At 39.3% G+C, this 21,964-nt stretch overlaps 1 protein-coding gene across 4 annotated transcripts in view; it reads right to left on the bottom strand.

Annotated features, from left to right (window-relative positions):
- Positions 1–742: 742 nt before the first annotated feature.
- ATP11B (ATPase phospholipid transporting 11B (putative)) overlaps positions 743–21,964 on the bottom strand; it is a 113,395-nt gene continuing 92,173 nt past the window's right edge. For 3 of the 4 annotated variants that reach the window (XM_064279602.1, XM_010592797.3, XM_010592798.3), the window contains 2 exons: positions 10,647–10,780; positions 748–6,395 (listed from right to left, as the gene is read on the bottom strand). In XM_064279602.1, the coding sequence (XP_064135672.1) occupies positions 6,314–6,395; positions 10,647–10,780 (216 nt within the window). In that variant the 3' untranslated portion in view covers positions 748–6,313. Of the gene's footprint in view, positions 6,396–10,646; positions 10,781–21,964 lie in introns of all 4 variants that reach the window. The other variant, XM_010592800.3, reaches the window with a different exon arrangement.

The following is a 21,964-nucleotide window of genomic DNA, read 5'->3' on the forward strand; positions in this document are numbered from 1 at the left end:
TTAAAGACCTACATAAATGGAGAGATATACCATGTTAATGGATTAGGAGACAGACTCAATATTGTTAACAGTGTCAGTTCTTTCTAAACTGATGCATAGATTCAGAGCAATCCAAATCAAAATCACATCAGAGTTTTCTTTTAGAAACTGATTAGCTGATCCTAAAATTTATACGAAAATGCAACAGACCCAGGATGGCCAAAACAACCTTTACACAGAACAGAGTTGGAGGACTTACACATGATTTCAAAACTTACTATAAAGCTACAATAAGACAGTGTGCTACGGTATTAGGGTAGGTGATTAAAACAGAACATAAAGTCCAGAACAGATCCGTACTCTTGTTACCAATTAACTTTACCAAGAGGAACTAAACTACTTCAATGGGGAAACAGAGTATGTCAACAAATGGAGCTGAAACAACCTGATAACCTTATTGGGGGTAGGGTGAGGAAGAAACGCCCTCAACTCCTGCCTCACACCATACACATAAATGAATTTGAGATGGATGATAGATCTAAACATAAAAGTTAAGACTGTAAATCTTTCAGAAGAAAACAGAGGAAAATGTCTTCATGACCTTGGAGTTGACAAAGATTTCTTAGAAAAGACATAAAAAACACTAGGCATAAAAGGGGGAAAAAAAAATCGGACTTCATCAGAAGAAAACATTTCTCCTCACCAAAAGACACCATACCAAAAAAAAAAAAAAATAATAATAATAAAATAAACAGGTAAGCCACAGACTGGGGGATCATGTTAGCAATACATATGACAAAGGATTTATATCTTTATATAAATGATTCCTGTCATTCAATGACAAGACAAGCAGTCTAATGGAAAAATGGCCAGCGCCTTGAACAGATATTTCAGGGGGAAAAAAAAAATTGCCAATAAGCATGTGAAAAGGAGTTAAATATTGTTAGTCATGGTACAAACTAAACTATAATGAGGTAACATTTTACATCCATTAGATGGCTAAAATTAAAAGGACTGACAACACCAAGTATGTTGGCAAGAATATGGGACAACTGGAATTTCCATAAATACTTGTAGGAGTCTAGAACTGTACAGACAACCTTTCTGGAAAATTTTCTGTCAGTTTCTTATGAAGTTAAACATAAACCAGCCCCATGAATCAGCAAGTCTAATCCTAGTTATTCCACAAGAGAAATGAAACCAAATATGTCCACAAAGAATGTTCATAGTATTATTAATAGTCCAAAACGAAATAACCCAAATGTCCATAAATAGGAGGAAGGATAAATTGTGATATTTTCATGCATTAAAATACTACTCAGCCATAAAGAGGAAGAAATTATAGATACATGCAATAACAGGGATGAATATCACAAACACTGTGTTGAGTGACAAAGCCGGAAGAAAGTGTACACACTGTGTAATTCTATATATGAAATTGAAAACCAGGCAAAACTATGACAACAGAAATTAGAAAAGTCGTTGCCTGGGGTGAGTATGGGAAAGCCTGGTGGTGTAGTGGTTAAGTGCTATGGCTGTTAACCAAAAAGTTGACAGTTCAAATCCATCAGGCAATTCTTGGAAACCCTCTGTCCTATAGGTTGATATGAGTCTGAATCAATGCAACAGGTTTTTTTTTTGGAGGCGGGTAAAAGGGGTAATGAATGAATTGGAAAGGGGGCACAAGGGAACTTTCTGTTATGATGGACAGACTCTTTGTCTGGACTGGGGTGAGGGTTACGGGGTGTTTAAAAAAAAAAATCAAAACCAAACCCAGTAGCGTCCAGTCAATTCCAACTCATTGCGGCCCTATAGGACAGAGTAGAACTGCCCCATAGGGTTTCTAAGGAGCGACTGGTGGATTCGAAACGCCGACCTTTTGGTTAGCAGTCCTATGACTTAACCACTGTGCCACCATAGATTTGTCAGAAGCGACTGAATTATAATCCAAAAATCTGTGCACTTCATTGTCTGTAAATTATGCCTTAATAAAAACCATTTTACCTTTAAAAATTCATAGGAAAAACCCGATTTACCAGAGATTTATCAGGGGTTTACTACAGACCACCCACAGAAGGAGCTGTTGGTTGAGAGCCGTGGTGGTCCGTCTCCGTTTACAGTGGCTCCGCCCTAGGAGTCGGTTACCACTTCAAAATTAAGCTGGAGTTGTTTCTGAATTCACTGCATTTTCTGGTGAAATGCTTTTTATAAATTTTTTGTCCTACGTTTCTTATTCATTAAGAGACAAGATTAGTCACGTGCTATTTTTATTTATTGTACATTAAAAGTTACAGACAGAAGTCACCATAAATATAGTCCAAACCCTCAAGTCCCTTTTTAATATAAAATCGATGCCTAGATACACTGATTTTTTCCCCCAGAATCAAGCTCGTATTTCATTTCAGAAATACAAACACATTACATGACTCGGGAGCTGTCATCCCTTTCAAACCCTAACACTCGGGCAGAGGCAGGAGCTTACCTTTTTTAAAAATAAACAGAGACTAAACAATTATGTGTGTTCTGACTGGGAGCTGAGAATCCTTTAGGAAAAATGATTTGATGTCATTAGGAGGTTGGGATATATCTTTTCACAAAGCACATGTCCTTTATGGACCGAGGCATTGTCCAGACTTGTACGTGTTCCTGGCTGGCCTTTCGTGAACAGTGGCCATTTCTGGCTGAAACGTGCTGTCTTTACAGTGGGTACATTTCTATCAGTCCCTTTCGCAGAGGCTGTGTTGAAGATCTATAAAACCTGGATAATCAGAGAACTCCTGGATTTTTAAAAATTGCAGGCAGCGAAAGGCATAGTGACATTTCTGTGCTATAATGGAGGGTAAATACAGTAGAACTTAACTGGAGCAAGCTTGGCAGTGCTGGTTGTGACGAGCAGAGAGAAGCTTAAAATGCTTAAATGATGGAGAAACACTTAAATTTTATAGGAAAGTGTTTATTTGATAAATATAATTTCATAAACTTTAAAAAAGTACCGAGACCTGTACAATAAGTATACTACGTTTACTGGCAATGCAGAGAATTTTTTAAGGATTACATTAGGCAGCCACAGTGTCTGGGGTCCTAAGTATTGCTAGGATATTCCCAGCTAATTCCTAGAGAAATCTAACAATCGCCATTATTACAAACATATCATTAGCGATGAGCTATTTTTTGTAGGAGTATCATTCAAGTTATCTTACATAAAACAACACTTTAGTAATGTTTTTTTTTTTTTTTTTATGAAAATAAAGGACTCATTTCAAGATAGAAATAAAACTGTCTATGAAGACGTACCAAAATAAGTAAGACATGCTTTCCATGAATCTTTGGTGTTATAGTTTTATTAATACCTGCTTGTACCAGACCCCCCACTAATGTTTACAGGGAAAACACAAACATGGAAGAGTTCCCCCTTTGCCTTCCATGCCAAGAGCTTTTCAGAGGAGGGTGTTTAAAAAGCTTTCCTCTACTGTGAATTGCTTAGTGGCCTTGACTTCTGCCTATCAGCAGGAGTCTCAAGCTTATCAGACAAGTCCAATTTCACAATCCTATGCAGTAAAAATGGCCCTAGCCCTGGTGCTGCTAATAATAGGGCCGAGTATGGGAATCTTTTCACAGGGCCACTTGCCTCTGTTGAAGGCTCCTTAGTATTGCACCACGGCTTGGGCCAGGTCTGGGGAACTTTGTACCTAGTGAGAGTCCAAGGACGGACAGTTAGAGAAATTCAGACTGTAAATTCGCCTCTTTTTTCTTCTCCCTGGCCCACTCTCAGACTCCTCCCAGGGTGAGCCTCTGCTTGCTGAAGCTGAGGCAGGGTGCTGAGTCACCTAGAGCAGCTGATGGGCAAGTCTGGACACTGACTGGGTGCTTGCCACTATCTGCAGGGCTGCAGCCTTTCAACTGGGCCAAGGCAAGCAAGCTGAGGCACACCGATTTGAGGCCATTCATTAACTAGCACTAGCACATTTAACATCTTACTTTGGTTCTGGCAGATGATAACCCATCCTCTGCTGTTGATTCTGACTCATAGTGACCTAGAGCACAGAGTGGAGCTGCCCATAGGGTTTCCAAATAGTAGGCCAATTATCAACATCACACGTTCCAAAGAACTTTAAAGTTATACGCAAAGGGGAAACTTGTCTGTGATGACTGGTTATATAGTAATAGTTGTATAATATGAATGTCGGCACTAGATAACTGTTCAAAACTTGTAGGCTTTATTATATGTTACCTTCTTAAAGAAATTAGGAAAGAGAATCCTTTTCTTAAAAATACAAGATAATCTTCCTTTAAAGGAAACAGGTTTTGAACAACAGCGTGGGATGATGCCATTGACCTTTTTTTTGATATAAAGGTCTTCTGAACTGACATCGAATGGTGACTGCAGAGACTGCAAACCAGGCCTTGGGCACTGTGCAGGCTAGCTGACCTGTCCTGCTTAGAGAGTGGCGCAGTTGGTCACAGATGGCGTGATGCCTCTGTAGTCCTTCTCTTTAGTGTTGGTATTCAGTTTATTTGATGGCAAATAGACACTGGAAGATAGATGTACTGCAGGCCTCTTGCGTGTCATTTTGTTTTATGTACGTTTTATACATTTTAAGAAAAAGAAATCCCATCCTACCTCCACTAAACTACTGTTAAATATTTCTGCAATAATTCCTCTTCTGGAACACGAGTCCGTGTGTGGATCATGTATTATTCCTTTCACTTATTTCCAGACAAACAGTATCTTCCCAAACCCAGTACCGCAGCTAAGAGCTGGGTGCTAGTTCTTCATTCTGTATTCATTTCCAAGTTTTAAACCAGCTTTACTGTTTATCAGAACAAATGACAACGCTGAATTCACAGGATAATTTCAGGATAGAAGCAAGTCTTGAAAGTGCCATGAGTTAATTACACTCACATGGACCTGATTAACCATTGTCAGCATTTTAACTTATGATTGTGATTATCCCACAAAAATTGAGCATTTTAGACTTTGTTTCATATACATTGCACAGCCATGCCTGAAATCATACCTTATAATGGGACACTGGGTAGATTTCACTTTACTGTGGTAGTCTGCTGTAACTCAGATAACATATGATAACTGAAAAATAATAGGACTTTTATCTGAAATCCTTTAGTCTAAAGAGGCAAGAGTGATTCTCAATTGGCCACAGAAAGAGGCTCTTCTCTTTTTATTGATTTAACTACCCAACAGTATTTTGATTTGCATAATTGAAAGTATTTACAATATTTAAAAACTGTCCAGACTTGTTTTTTATTGATATATTTGAACTTTACAACATCATCATAAAGTACTATAAACAGAGCCTTCAGGATAAATAAGAAAAAAGCAAATTTAAATATATTAACCAGATTAAAGCATGCAAAAAATCCAATGATGAACATATTAAATTAATAATATGCAATAATATCCTTCATATTCTGCCACAAAAATATTATCAATTTGAAATTTGGTGAATGGATTTGATTCCTGATTTGTATGTAAGCCAGTATATACCCTTTGCCTGTGTACGGCTAACTCTGGTGGCCGTGTCACGGTGCATTTAGAGAAGTCTGGAACTGGTGTGTCCTCCACCCACACTGCAGTAAACTAATGGATGAAATGCGTTCTCCTACGCTGCTCTGTGGACTTAGAAAGCATTAGTGAATTAACAACATGGGTCACTGAGGGACCAAAATCCCTCACTATTCACATACACTTTTCCCATGAAAAGCTTCAAATAGAACTCTAATAAAAAAATAGAGTTTTCAAGGCAAACTTTTCAGCGTATTTTACAGAAGCAGATTTAAAGAGTCAGTAACCGAGCTAATACTAAAAAATACACACATCTGGGAGTTAGGTATCTCCCATTACTACTCTGATATTAAAACACAGTGGCCTCAGCAAAGGCTGAAATGCCATTCAAAAAAACAACTTGCTGTCGAGTCGATTCTGACTCATAGCGACTGTACGGGGGATGGGAGAACTGTCCCACAGGGTTTCCAAGGAGCAGCTGGTGGATTCGAACTGCCGACCTTTTGTTTAGTAGCTGAGCCACCAGGGCTCCAAAATGCCATTAGGAGTCCCATAGACACGAAGGACAATGCAGACAGACGTGGAAAATGTCTCCTTGTTGATAAATTTTAACATGTTCAGATTCAAATTCAGGGCAGCCCAAGGGGTTCACGTTAATGCCTTCTGTTAGCCACTGCAACTCTGAGTGGGGATGAACTCTCCAGAGACTTCGGGAAGAGGTTTTGCAGAGCCAGTGCAGCCCGTGAAAGGTTAATCACACTGAATTTTAGAACAGGAGGTGAGATGTTTCCTACAAGGTGCTACTGCCCCTTAGCAGGTTGAGGAGTCCATTGTGGAGAGGGTCAGGACGCTTCTGTCATTGGTACAGAAGGGATCGGACGCACTCCACGATCTAAAGCAACAATAAGAGAAAAGTTTGGCTCACCAGGTCCTATGTTGTCATTGAGAAAAAAAATTCGTTCTAAAATGTAGGGCCAAAATGTAATTTGAGTTTTAAAATAATTGCTGAGTGAATCGTTTTAAATGCTAAAGTTCTTCACACTAGCATTTAATGCCCATTCTATTTGTATTATACAAAAACCTGAGAAAAATAATGCTGTAGCCATTATATAAAAATACTAGCCAAAGTCCAGACATTCACTAACATCACAACAATTCCTACAGGTAGTAAAGCATGAGGCTCTCCTAAAATTATAACAGTTCAATAGGAAATAAGTATGTTATGAAGAGTTATGTACACTGTTTCACTGAAAAGTAAATATATTTTGACATTACAGAAACAAAAAAATCCCACTTACCAGAAGCGTTGGAATGAAAGTAGTACTATGGTCATATTATTGGTTAATTCTTCTCACTATAAATTCTAAAGATTTTAGCATAATTCGTTTGAATGCAGCAAATGGCTTATTTGATAGGTACCAAAGACCTCTAGGTCACTAGGGTTTTCAACAAATGGTCCCCTACTGATCTAGAAAAGTCAACTACTGTCTGAATGATAAGTCCCATAAGCAATTCATTTCATAGTGCTTTATTTGTAGCTGTATTAATTCAAGCTAAAACAACCCACGATCAAAAACTAGCCTGCCTATCTCAAGGACGATCAGGATCACCCAGTCAGAGGTGGCTTCTTATGAGACTAAAATAAATTATTTATATAAATCCAAGGAGTGCCTGGCAGATTTGAGACTAAAAAGCACCTAGTAAATACATTTATGTAACTTCTGCCAGGGTTTCCACTTTCCCTAAACAAAGACCTTAGAGGAGGAGACTATGCTTAAAATAGTCCTAGTACATATTTATCATGTATCTGCTGCTTCCCAGAGAGATGCTTAGCTTGTATGAAGTTTGGGTTTAAACCAGCCATTAAGTGAGCACAGCCATAATGAAGCGTGGACTCCAGAAATTTTACCAAGCTGGCAAACAGGAAGACAGACAGACAACAGTTACACCAGTGGTTTACTGGTTGGTCCTCTAGTTTTACTCGTTCCCAGAAAAGCCTGGACATTATCTCTTCTTCACCACTGTCTCTCTAGCACCTGGAACCGGCCTGGTACATAACAGGCACTCAGTATGTGTAAGATAAATGGACAAAATGAGAATAAAGTTTCTTAAAGAGTACCATATTTTTACACAAATAAGGCACGCTTTTATGTTTGTCTGCCAGCTGCTCCACCTCCCCCCACCCCACCAGGTATCTTTCTTAAGTGCTATGCTAATTTTTTTAAAGCAACATGTAAAAAAAAAAAAAAAATTGGCACAGCAGCACTTACAAAAAACACCTGGGGAGGGGGAAGGGAGCGGTTGGCATACGTAGAATGTGTACCTTATTTGCATAAAAATATGGTAAGGATTTATGGGGGGAGGTACACTCAGATATATACAACAAAATGTAAAATGTATCAACACCTTAATTATCTGGAATCAGGTTTCCACTCATTGTGGAAACAGAAGAATCTCATTAGGTAGTTTCCCTTCATTTTCAATCTTTTCAAAGCACATGTGTGCATTCCTGTGTTAAATATCATATTTAACAACATTAAATACCTCAACTAATACCATTAACTTTTTCACTTAAAAGACAGTTTTGATTAGGATAACATCACTGTTGGTAAAATCCATACAGAAATTCATTTACGGCTACAGTATGACACGGCGCATCATGTAATAGGGCATATTCCTTTGACAACATCCAATAATAAAATGTAAGTTGACTTTCTGTGGCTAGATGGTACAAGTTTAACTGGCAGAGAGATCTGTGATAGAAAAGCACTGGTTGTATTTCTCAAATGATGCCCATCGCCTGTTATATTTAATATGTTAATGACACAGCTATCCACAGGCTCCCACCTTGTGTACTGGAGGTCTCAGCCTTGCCCTCTCTTTTAAATTAGACATAAAATGGAAACGCAGTATAGAGGCTGCTCCACAATTAAAATGGAACTGCCAAATATATTTTACTAGAAAACAAAAACAAGACTCTACATACCAAAACGACTTCTAAGGTTTAAATGTCATGTTAATGGATCTATGGCAATTTTTATCTAGCCCTTTGGGAAGCACCGAGTAGTCCTGTATTCACTTGAAAAAAAAAAAAAAAAATCAACAGATCTCAAAAGATTTTTTAGATTATTCAACAGAGGGAAAAAAGGGAGTCAATAGTAACCAATAATATAAGCTAAGATGTTGGACAGAATTGGAAAGGTATTTATAGTCTGTCAAATATAATAATAACTAAGTTAAACTTTTTTTTTTGAAAGTAAAAAAAAAATCTCAGAAAAGAATATGGTACAATTTTAAGTGAAAAAAAGTACAGATGATAACAGCCACTTCCAAGAAAACATGTCCAAATAAATCCATAAACCCTGGGCCAGGTCCAAAGTGGGTAACGCAGCACAAAAATGGCAAATGGGGGCATATTACCTAAATAATTAATGCAAAGAAAATGAAAATATGTATAAAACAGAAAAAAAATTTGGCTCATTCAAAATTAATTCGTTTTTCTTTTTTTTAACATTAAGATATATAGTGTCATTGAAGACAACGTTCTGTTGAAGCATAAATTTAAAAAATTCTGTAGAAGTTCTAGAATAGTGTCTTAACTCCGCCTTGATTCTGTGCAGTAAAAGCTATGTTAATAGGTAAAATTGCATTATAAATTAAATCCTTCTGGAACTTCTGTGGGAAACTCTTTGTCATGTCGACATGACACAGCTGCTTGCTTACATATAATGCACTTTATAACACAACTAGGTAAGTCATAACAAAGTCCCAATAAGTTTAACTGCTCATAGTAACCCTAGTATGTGGAATAAAATTACTACAAAATGATACCGCAGAATTCTAGAAATAGTTTGATCACATGTTATGATCAAATCAGAATAAATGGGGGGGAGGTGGTGCCTTATATATTCTATTAACACAGGAATGCTATTTATAAACGCAACTGTACCGTAAAGACGTGGCCATAGCTAAAGGTAAAGTGAGAACTGATAAGTCTGCAGTGACGGTTATCTGGATTTTATGACACGTGAATGATAACATAGTCATCATTTTTCAAAACGCCAAACTAACCAAACATTAACAATTCTTTTATCAGTGGTTAAGTGTCTCCTCTGTCTTTTCTTCTCTGCTCCTGCAGTGCTTCCCAGCCCTTTCCCAGCCCTTTCCTGGCCCTTTTCAAGTAGAAAATAATATTCACCGTCTTTTCCTGCCCATTTGTGGCCCGTTCACGCACCCAATGTATTGCTGCCTGGATTTTGGAAATACGATATCATTCGCATAAAGAACACCAGAATGTAGAAAAAGTCGTTTCTGCCCCCAAATAGCCCCTAAATGATGAATGCCTCTTGGGGAAATGTATGAAGAAATGAATTCCTTTCAGTTTTAAATAAATCTTCAACGAGTCTGTTTTTACATGATATTTTTGTTGTCATCCACAAAAGCAAGTATTGTGATCAGTCTAATTCAAGAAGTAGATCTGGGAGGGAGCAAAAATGCTGAGACTCTTCTAATCCACAATTTAAAGAGCCTGTTATAGACTATAAACTTTTAAATAGACTGTAACAACCCAGCGAAAGAAACACGACTCATCTCAAAACCTCCTTACAGAGATAAAGATGGGGTAGGAGAGCCAAAGTACAGCCTCTTGTGTTTATAAATACCTCAACGCCTCAGAAGACTGACGAGAAAATATACATAAAGAAAAAGAAAAGCAGAGCTTTCTGACTTCACTAGTATGTGTAGATTATTTTGTAAAGACAAAAAGGAAAAAACAAACAAAAAGACCCTATAAGAAAGAAAACAGGAGTCTAGGGATAATTAAAAAGAGTTGTACGAAACAAAGCGTACCATATATATTCCTATTCATACACTGCAGAAAGATTCTAAGACAAAACTTTTTGTTCCGTAGATGAAAAGTCTCTTCAAAGGTGCTTCCACTTCCCATTAGAGTGAAGGAACCCCTTACCCCAAAGCCACAGAGTGAAATCTACCATCACAGAGTACTAACAGGCAGTGAGTACACCTCCTGCATCATTTGGTAAACCAGCTGCTGGTTTGTTTGGAATCTAGTGTTGCAGGTTCATCCTGTCTCGGTTCACAGGATACCCAGATGCAGCAAAAGCTACTTAGTGGAATTTCGCACCTGCTGATGTGGGCCGGACTACATCGTCCTATAACTCGTTCCAGCATTCTTCCAACAGACGCGCACGCTGCTTCTCCTTCTGAGAAACAGCACATGGAGTCCAGGCACTTGATACCTGAATTTGTTTCAGTAAGCTGGAGAAGACGAGGCAGAGAAAGTTAGAACTTACAGACTTGGACTTCCACAAAGCGTTAAAAAAAAATTATAACAACCACTTGCAAACCACAAGTAATATAAATATATATAGGTACGGTGTTTTTCTATAGTATGGAAATTAATGGAAGGCTTTAATTTAATAATCGTACAAAAATACTTGAAACACACTGTGTCCTAAATTAGAGGTCTAGTAAAATAATTATATAAAAATAGGTACCTGGGTGTTAGTTAAATCTGCAAAGGTTTAGGCCCGTAATATATTTTATATTGTAACATCAAATTTATTATGGTCAAAATGATTTACATCCACCACTCTGAAACTTAATGAGCTCTCATTTTTCCTTGAGTTTTTTTTAGGTGAAATGCTCGTACCACTTCGATTTAAAATGTCTAGCAATTCAGAAAAGTGGAGTGGGAACTATTGTTGAAGACTGGGAAGTAACAACGAGGCAGGACCTAACCCCAGTCTTCAACAATAGTAACAACAGAAACAACAATAGCAATGACAACTGTAGCAAACACATACACGGTGTTCACTGTTGCCAGGTTCTGAGCACTCTGCATATGCCCAACTCCATAATTATCTTTGAAAACAATATCAGTGGCTTTAAATTGTTAAACAACTATTAAATGCCAACTATTTTTTTTTTTTTTTGGCCATAATTGGCTCATCTTACTTAAAAAAAATTAAGTGATGGTAAACGGATTAAAGTTTATTAAATGTGCAAATAAGCAGTACTCTTAAGATTTAAAATTGCATCACTTTCTGAAAGTATGTAAGACTTTAAAATCAATTTATGCATAAGTAACTCAGATAACTTAATTCCATACTACTAATAATTTAATCATGCTAAAACGGGAGGCGGGGGGAAGGGGGAACGTATGACCACACAGATCAATGAATCCCAACCCTGGTTTTGCCACAGCCAAGAGTGCTCCAAAATTTCTCAAGCGTTATCTTAAACTTATTTTGATTCTTGCCTTTATGTATATAACACACTGCAGAACAAATCTTTCAAAGGTGTAGAGGAAGAACAGTAAAAATAAATCCAGGAACGTGTTGCAATCCCACAAGGGTTGGGAATCATGGTGACGGAGACGCTCACGGTGGGCACAGGCGATAGATGTGGTGGGATGGTAATGACCTGGCATTCTGAACCTCAGCTACTGGTGAGGTCCTGCCAAACGCCGAGCAGTGCCAGACAGAACACGGTTCCTGTTTGCTAACCATCTGATTGCACCAATGCCCCAGGATCTGCTGAGCACTGAGAAACAGCCAGATCTTACTTGTTCCTCCGTTACAACAGCCTTGGTTTAGGACTGTTACGGGACTGTTTCCTAAACTGTGTTTTGTGAGATGTTTACAGGCATTTCATGAGAAAGAAAAAAAAAGTCCTGTGGTCAATTAAGTTTGAGAAACCCTAGTTTCTAAACACTAGCGCTAAAAAGACTTTCTGAATAAAGGATAGTCATTAAGTCAGGATGCTGGTCAGGCTTGGGGGGGTCCCCTTGGTTCCAGTATGTCTCAACCTCAAAATCGCTCTGTGGGGCCCAGGACACTAGAGGTCCGAGGTACTCACAGGTTGATGTCCAACCTCAAGGAGACCTCTAAGGCCCTTTAAAATCTGACTTCAGTCTGCCTTTCCTGCTCTATTTCCCAATGCTCCTGTGTGGTCCCCACCCTAGCCGGCCAGCCAGTGCTCCCTGCCTGTGGTCACGGGTCAAGGACCGTCAGCAATTTGGGTCAGAATGCAGACCCCTAGCAAAGTTCATCATCTCCACGAACCTTCCTCACGTTCCTGTCAGTGACGTCTCTGTCTCTGTATTCTACCTCACTGTTTGCATCACTTACATGGCACAAGCACTTCAATTTAATTCAGCTTATATTTACTGAGCACGGCACTGCGCTGAATCCTCTAAGGGACAGCAGTTCTTCTCTTCATCTAGTGAGGCAAGGGTACAGAAAGGGTGCAAATGATAACAGCCATTGTATTTACAAAGTGTTCACTACGCATGTGCCGGTTACTCCTCACGAAAAATCACTGTCTCATGTTTGCCTTATTTAAAGTCTGTAACAATCCTTTGGAGTAGGCAGCATAACCATCCCATTTAACAGAGGAGAAAACAGAGGAGAAGATTTGTTCTCGGTCACCCGGCTGGGCCTGAGCCTTGGTGTCTCTGATTCCAGAGCTCGTTACCGTGCCACTCAGCTGCCCCCAACAATTACGACCACACAGATCAGAATAGAGGAAGACAAGCTCAAAACCAGCTGTTGGTGGTGGTGTTGGCAGGCATGAAGGACTTGATGAGGAAGATGGCAACTGAAATACCTCTTGAAGGACGAGTGGGTTTCAGCAGCTGGAGATAGGGAGAAAAGGGCATTCCAGGCTGAGAGAAGAGAGTGCGTGAATAAATGTGGAGGCCGAGGATGACGGGGTGTAGTCAGCCTCAGTGGGAGGTGGAAGCAGTTACTACTGTCCCTTTGCAAAAAGAGCAGAGCCGTGGCTCAGTGCTGGCCTATAAGCGCACTGTCCACGAGAAGATAACTATTTCTGGTCTGGTAGGGTAAGAGTTCAGAAATGTTCATGGCAGTTTGGCAGGATACTTTTATGACTGTTGAGTCAGATAATGTAAAAATTAGGGCTATTTTGTATGTCTTTTAAATTTCATTTTTCAAGTAATTAACTTTTATTGTATTTTACACAAGTATCGATCTGTGACGGGCTGGAAATTAAAAACAAAACAACAAACTGGTCCTTCCCCCGCCTTAGTTTATAGACCACTAAACTAGTCCAGAAGCTCAGGAGGGCAAGGATCTTGTCTGGCACTTCTTAGTTTAACAAAATGTGTTTTGCCCATAGTTGGTCCTCAACTACTTGATAGCGATTCATTGAAGATGACGCCTGAAAGGTCGGAAGCCTTTGAGAGTCCAAGTATGTGCAAAGCATGGCTTACCTCTAAATCTGACCTCAGGGAGTTCCCTTGCTTTGCATTCAACACCTTTTACTTTAAAATCTAAGGATAGGTATTAAAATACAGGCAACTCAAATGAGAGCAAACATCTAGAAAACTGTCAAAAATATCATAAAGAAATGACCTCTTCAGGTCACTTTTTAAAATAATTTTTATTGAGCTTTAAGTGAACGTTTACAAATCAAGTCAGTCTGTCACATATAAGCTTATATATACCTCACTCCATACTCCCACTTACTCTCCCCCTAATGCGTCAGCCCTTCCAGTCTCTCCTTTCGTGACAATTTTGCCAGTTTCTAACCCTCTCTACCCTCCTATCTCCCCTCCAGACAGGAGATGCCAACACAGTCTCAAGTGTCCACCTGATACAAGTAGCTCACCCTTCATCAGCATCTCCCACCTACCCACTGTCCAGTCCCTTCCATGTCTGATGAGTTGTCTTCGGGAATGGTTCCTGTCCTGGGCCAACAGAAGGTTTGGGGCCCATGACCGCCGGGATTCCTCTTCAGGTCACCTTTTAAACTAAGCAAAATGTATTTCCATTTTTCCCTACAGAGAAAAAACCCAGCAGCTTTGGAAATGCTCGTTAGCTGTGTTTCTGGAAAATGCTGTACTGTTCTCCAGCAAACCTACACGCTTTACACTTCCCATCCACAGACCTTGGATCTCATATTCGGAACTGGATGCCCAGCCAGGGTACAAGGAGCTGTAGCTACAGGATAACAAGGGGTGGGATCTGGTGAAGCATTTAGACCTCATTTTGTTCAAAGTGAAAAGGCGATCATTACTTTAAAAACAAAACAAAACAAAAAAACTACTTATAAATACTAGAAGGGAGCCCTGGTGGCGCAGCAGTTAAGGGCTAGGCTGCTAACCAAAAGGTCAGTGATTCTAATCCACCAGTGGCTCCTTGGGAGAAAAGACCCGGCTATCTGTAGATTTCAGCCTTGGAAACCCTATGGCGGCAGTTCTACTCTGTTCTATAGGGTCTCTACGAGTCAAAATTGACTCGACAGCAGTGGCTTTATAAATACTAGAAAAGACATGAAGTAAAGAAATGGGAGGGAGACCCTCCCTGGTGGCACCAAGAAGTAACTTAATTTACCAAGGTTTTAATTAACTGGTAAGTCACCTCACTCTTACCAATATTAACATTTTTCTTCACTTTATTTCAACCTCCAGAAGAAAAAACTGTTCAGTAAGTTAGCAGAGTTTCAAAAATAACATTTTTGTAAAAAGTCATGCTTATCAGGTAAGGAGCTTTTTGCTTACAGAATTTTCCTCATTGGAAAATGTACTGCTTTCAGGGGCAAACACCTGAGTTAAGTCATTGACTGTTTTCTGTTCCTTCTGTGGCTCACTGCTTTAGGAGTTAAGTGGGCAGTGGTGAGAGGATCTTCGTTACAGAAGGAGAAGAAGGTGACCAGCTGTTGGTTGAAACTGTTGACAATGTTTTGTGTTGATACTGGCGGCAGGGGGCAGGTCTGGGGCTTAAGTACCTCAATGCAGGATGAGAAAGGTCTAGAGTCCCGGCTCCCTGCTGGCACCCCTACAGGGCTAGGTACAACTGGAAAGGCAGGGCCAAAAAGGCAGAGACAAAGAAATGACAGAACAGAGGTCTGGGCAGCCTTTACCAACAAAAGAAACTGCTAGGTAAGAGGTCTAACCCAAGGCAACATTTAGGGCTTAGCGCAACCCACCTGCTTTGGCAAGGCTGACCAAACTTTGACTAGACACACAACTGCCACTTGAAAACAAAAAAACTTATTATTTTTTAATAAGGAGCCCGGGTGGCACAACGGTTAAATGCTTGGCTGCTAACTGAAAGGTTGGTGGTTTGAACTCACCCAGGGGCTCTGTGGGAGAAACACCTGGAGATATGCTCCCGTAAAGTTTATACCAAAAAACCAAACCCATTGCCATCGAGCCAACTCCGACTCACAGCGACCCTACAGAAAACCCTATGGGGCAGCTCTACTCTGTCACATGGGGTTGCTAGTAGTTGAAATTGACTTGACGGCACCCAAGAACATTTTTTTAAAAGTGATTTTTACCTCAAAACAGGTGCCAGAGGCAGAAGTACATGAAAGGAAAACAGGATTTCATTCAATGAATTAGATTAGGTGATAAACACAAAATATTGCAGAGGATGGTAATGGCAATTTTACTAAAATCATATTTATGGGTTGAGGGCTCCTGTTTACAGGAAGAGAGCCAAATGTCACAGGGTGTAAGGAAGAAAATTCACTTATCATCATCTTTTAGAGGGAATCCTAACAGGGCCTTGTTATTTAGTAGGACATTCGAAGAACCCAATTCTGAGTGGTACCTATGTTTTAACGGATATTTTAAAGCAAAGTAGCACCAAATCCATGTCTTAGGAAATGTCTACTTGAATCGCTGGGGAATTTTTATCACAGAGAACATCATTTCATAATTTTGCTATAGTCAGGTCCCAAGTGGACGGTTTGCTTTGAGGATTATCCAGGACGCAGTCTAAATCCTGGCCGGCATTCCCTCTTTACACAGCAAACTCTTCATCTGAGTTTTTTGTGCTGCTCAATCAGGAGATATTAAAAAGAAAAAAAACCCTAAAAATCCTTCTCTGTGTATCTAAGCAAAATACAAGGTAAGTATGTCGTAAAGGTAATCTTATAAAGCACCCCAAAACAAAATGAAAATTCAGAATTCTTTTGAATTTGTTTAACTGGGTGTTGATTAATGAATCTTCAACATTCTCTGTTTAGGGCAATTCACTAAAGGAATCCAATTTTAAAAATATGTCTTACAGAAGAATTCAGATTCTTTGAACTATTGTACCTGTTCCATGGTCTGGTTTATGGTAGAGCTAAATGACTTATAACCTTCAACTAGCTTTGTTTAACATTTCTTCACTTGTGAGGGTTTATCCCAGAGGCGACAATAGCAACTATTTGCCCAGTAATTACAATATATGAAAGGGTAAATAGTTCAGGTATGACAGTGGCAGGGATTTTTATCCTCCACAATTTCTGCTAATCAGAATGTTTTGCATATCCCGCTTAGGTATATAAGTAGTTAGGTTTATTCCTAAAGATGGGAGTGAATCAAGCACTCACTGACTCACTTGCAACAAAGATACAACTATGAACTTTTGTAAAACGCAAGAACTGAGTCTGTCAACTATCAGTCAACAGAAAACTGCTCAGTACCAAGCCTAAGCACGTATTCATTTGATCATTCAACTCAAGAGGTGGATTTAGGTAAGTAATTCAGTGACTACCTAAACTGAGATACGTAAAATGATACACGGCTACCACTTTGAGGAAAACCTGATTTCAGAAATAAGAGAAATAGTGCGACATATTTCCAAAAGGTGACGTGAAAAGGAATAATTTCCTGAATGTAAGACGATAGATTGTGAGACCACTTCTCTAGGTTGGAAGGTGAGGTGAAGCGCCATGTATCAATCTAACTCCAAAGGAAGACCCAAAACCAATAACAGAATATTCAGGGATGGGACATATAAAAAATGTGAAGATCACAAAAAAGGAAAACAAACCCAAACAACAGATGGGAAACAGTGAGGGTAAGATTAGTGAGGTAAGAATGGCCATGTCAGGTCTGCGCTCCCAGCATGCCCCAGCACGAGCACTTAGTGGTTAAGTCCCCAGAAGGTCCAGCGTGGTACTACCTACTGCAGCAAGAACTGTCCTGCTGGCTGCAAGCCTCAGCAGGTGCCTACTGTCCTCCCCTCTGTGCTCGCTTCAGCAAATTCATATGCTGAGCTGACTGAACCCTTATCTTCTTCCATCTGGAGGGACAGAAAAGCAACAAGTCTCGTATTACACAGCGACACTCTCACCATATTGAGGGTTAGAGTCAAAACAGCAAGTTGGGTTCCACAATCTGGGAGGCACAAACAGGTGTCCACACAACAGCACATTTTACCGTCACACACACACAGCTAACAGCACTTGTCAAGGGAGCACAAGGAAGCATACAAAGTATAGCCTTGACCTTCCAGCGCACCAGGCTGATACTGGAAACCCTGGTGGCGTAGTGGTTAAGTGCTATGGCTGCTAACCAAAAGGCCGGCAGTTTGAATCCACCACGTGCTCCTTGGAAACTCTATGGGGCAGTTCTACTCTGTCTTATAGGGGTGTTATGAGTTGGAATCGACTTGATGGCGACCGGTTTGGTTTTTTTGTTTTGTTTTGTTTTAAGCTGACATTAAACATACAGTACAGCGAAGTTAAAACCACGCTTCTGTCAACAAAATTCATTTTCTACCGTTAAACAAATTCCCTGCCACTAAGATTTAAGCTTCTTATTACAAAGATACGCTCCATTTCTCACCTCATGCCTCTGCTCTAACTGGCCTTCTGCAGAGTGGAAGGATCACGTGACCTTACAGATGTCACAAGACACCTCAGTAGGGGACCTGACTTGATTTTTTGGTTAAGAAATTTAATCCTTTATTTGAAATATTTTTTAATTTATACAAACTTCTTTTTCCCCCTAAGTTTGTTTTAGAGGTCGTCCAAGGAAGTTTAAAAATGTGCCCCTAACCATCCTTACTTTAACCTTTCTTAAATTATGAGAAAATGTCATCACCGAATTAAAAACAAATGTTGCGTCATATTTTCCCAGACTTAGGATGGATTGATAATTACTTTTATAAAAAGAATGCTATGGTAAATTTCTCGTATCTATATAAAAAGTTAAATGGTAGAATTCCTTAGTTTCAAAAGTACAGTAAGTTTATGTGAAGATAGCTGACTAGCTTTGCCTATAAGCCAGGAAAAGGGAAAACACTTAAATGAACTTTCATTGATTCAAAAGAAATCTGATTAGAGTTTTGTGTTAATGGTTCTTAAGAAGCTCTAACCCGATTAAAGATTTGAAAGCTCTTAAAAATATCTGGTATCTGCACAATTGTCTCTTCTGATACCACAGTAAACAGTGAGGCTACCACTGGTGACATCCAGGGTTACTGTTTAATGCAGTTTAGAAACGAGATGTATTCAGAATTCACAGATCTGCCAGAAGATGCCCCCAGGGGTCACTGCTCATCTCAGCAAATGTTATTTCTGCTTGGCCTTTAGTTAAGCGTGTTATTTCTTCTTTTTGTTTTTCTTTAGTTATTATCAGCAACAAACAGACTACAGTACTTAAAACGATCTTTTATAGATGGGGATTCTGGAGGCTCCAAGAGGGGAACGCATTTGGTTGGGAGACGCAGAGCAGCGTCAAGGGCGGCACCAACTGGCATCCAGGCCCCATCGGGGCTCTTCCCCTTGTTAAACCGCCTCATCAGAGAGCGGCTGGCAGCAAAGTCCGCCTGACCAGTACACTCTGCTCTCAGCCTGTTCTTTCACAGATAATTGTTAAGCTTTCTATTTCTTTGCAGTGTTGTGGAACTGGGATGGTTCTGATTTATGATCTTCTTTCCCCATCCTCTTTTAGTCTAGTATTGTACAAAAAAATGAGGCTTAATTTAAGCCAACGTATTAAAAACGATTTCATAAAAATATTATGACTGTTCTCAAGGCAAAAGTTATCTTCGCTTGACAAGAGTTTGTCAGTGTTTTTACATAATGAGCTCTCTTCCTGCCTTAGAGCTGAACAACTGGATGTTCAAAATATGACAGGTACCCATGGCTTTCAGAAAGTTATCCACCTGTAAAACGGGACGTACATATTTGGCTCAACCAAAGGTGAAGGCAAATCTTCAAGTTGATTTTGACTTTAGTTCTTGCGTAAAACACGAAATTTAGTTGACTACCACTTAAAGATCCCTTCGTATATTTGCCTATAGTTATTAAAAATTATTAGACCCTTGTAATTCAGTGTAGAACCTATTAAAAATCTTGAAGCTGATAATGATAAAAAACTGTTTGAAAGGTTTGGTAAAACTTTAAAACACCTCAAAGTTGTGAACACCCAGAGCTGCATAAGAGGCTATTTCAGCAGTGCTTTGTCAAAGCCTTCATATCGTCAAGTGAATGCAGACATACAAAAAACCTTAGAATAACAAAATTAAAAAAAATATATACTTGGTAAGAATCTACAAGTCACTGACAGGGCAAGACAAGGAACAGTGCCAAAAGGAAAAAAAAAAAAAAATTTTTTTTGGTCATAGTACTCTTTCTCTGTGAACCAGGGTGGAATTAAATTTAACATATAGTTTTGGTATCTTAATATCAAAAGTTGTAGGATCTAAGCTTTCATTCCCTTCTACCAAAACACATCTCTAGACTACTGCTAGGTAGTTTTTTTTTTTTTGGTGGAAACTGACAGAATGGATCTGTCTGTGAGATAAAAGCATGAATAAGACACACAAAATATATTGTTCAGTTTGTAGATGCACCAAACAGTAGCGTGGGTATGAAACACTTCAGCAGCCGCTACGGTGCACAAACACAAATACGCACATGAATATATAACAGATTTAAGGCAAGATAAAAAACGGGCAACTCTCACTTCCATGTAAGTACAACTTAAAACTTCATATTCTATGATGGATTTCCGTAGCTTTAGTTATTCAACATGCAAGAGCATTCTTAAATGTGAATAATAGGACAAGCAGAGGCATTGGAATCGTACTAGAAAAGGTAGTTACGGTGTAAATATATATATATAAAAAACAAGGACAGATCTCTGTCCTGTCATTGTGCTGCGTTTTCATCTGAATTTTCTTAAAGCAGAAATGGGTATATTTGCTAGGTTTTAACATACGTATTAACAAAGGTCAAATTAGCCTGGGACAGGGCTGAGCTGGCGGAAATGTCCCAATCCCAGTGACTCATGCGTCTGCTCATCTCTGCTGTGCCCAGTTGACCTTCAGCATGCAGAAGAGTTCATGAGGTCCTCCCCTCCTACTCTACCTAAGTCTGCTCAGCTGACTCCTTGCCCTGGACAGTGGCTGCAGTGCGATGAAGTCGTCACTTAAAGCGACTGTGTTGGAGTACATCTATAAGTGGACAGAAAAGGGATGGACATACAACAGGTCAGTGAGCTTATTCATCAGCCAAGAGGCAGACACAGGACAAGCTTTGTAAAGACATCTGTTGCTATGGGTCGGAAATATCACACGTTATACACATGACAGACACATTGAGTTCACAGCTTTGCCATTAAAAGAACTTATTCACTCTTAACACCACGTTGTTTTTCTGATGGAAAACAAAGCTCAGAATAACGCTGATCGTGGTTTTCCTTGCTACTTTTGGTAAACAAAACGAAGTAGCCGAACAACTTTCTATTTCTCCATCATTTGAAATCAGAGGTGGTGATGTAATGCTGGAATGATAAAGATTACAGCAAAGAAATAATGCCACACGTGGATTCAAATGACCATATACTGTCTCAGGAGAAGTGAAACGGCAGGTCAGAAGATCCCCAAGTGGACCGTCCCTTCTTGGCGCAGATGACACTAGAACACCTAGTCACGTCATTTAAAATGAATTTGGTGAGGCACACATGAACGGCTGATTTATTGTACCTTCCATTTTTAATCAATTTTAACCTATGGTAAAAGAACCAAAATATATATAAAAGCAGTTTTAACATTGCTCTTGACTAAGGGTCCATCTTAAGACCCCAAATATTTCCCCTATAATTCTTTAAAAACAAGCTATAGAAAAGATGACAAGAAATAACATCATTTTTTATACCATTAAGAAATCTCTATGAAATATACCATACACTTGTAAATGCCTAGTGTAGAGTTTCCAAGTATAAACATAAATAAACCGGATTAGTGACTTTTGTAAAAAATTAAGTCGAAGTGAAGTTATTCATGTATTTCGTGAAATATAACTTTATACAGGCCGAGAGGAGGATACAAATGTGCCCTCCACAAAGGACCAGAAAAAGTATGAGAGGCAACGAACTAAAAACAGTACTTGTACTACAAATATCTGTCTCTGAAGATTAGGAGTACTAAGGCTTCCTGATACATACAGTGCACGCAGAGTGGAAGGGTCTGTAGGAATGCCTGCTGCAGAGGCATACGGCACAATCAGATTATGCCAATTTTGCAACTCATCTGGAGACCACAACACAGCAACATCCTCATCCTCCTCTCCTCCTTATGAGAACTGTTTTACTGAGGACCCACAATGTACAGGCTCCATGGTGGGTACTTAATACATTCAGTATCTCTAACAATCACATGCAGTAGGAATTATTATTCTGGTTTTACT

Source organism: Loxodonta africana, chromosome 1 (genome assembly GCF_030014295.1).
Source record: "Loxodonta africana isolate mLoxAfr1 chromosome 1, mLoxAfr1.hap2, whole genome shotgun sequence".
Taxonomy (NCBI): domain Eukaryota; kingdom Metazoa; phylum Chordata; class Mammalia; order Proboscidea; family Elephantidae; genus Loxodonta; species Loxodonta africana.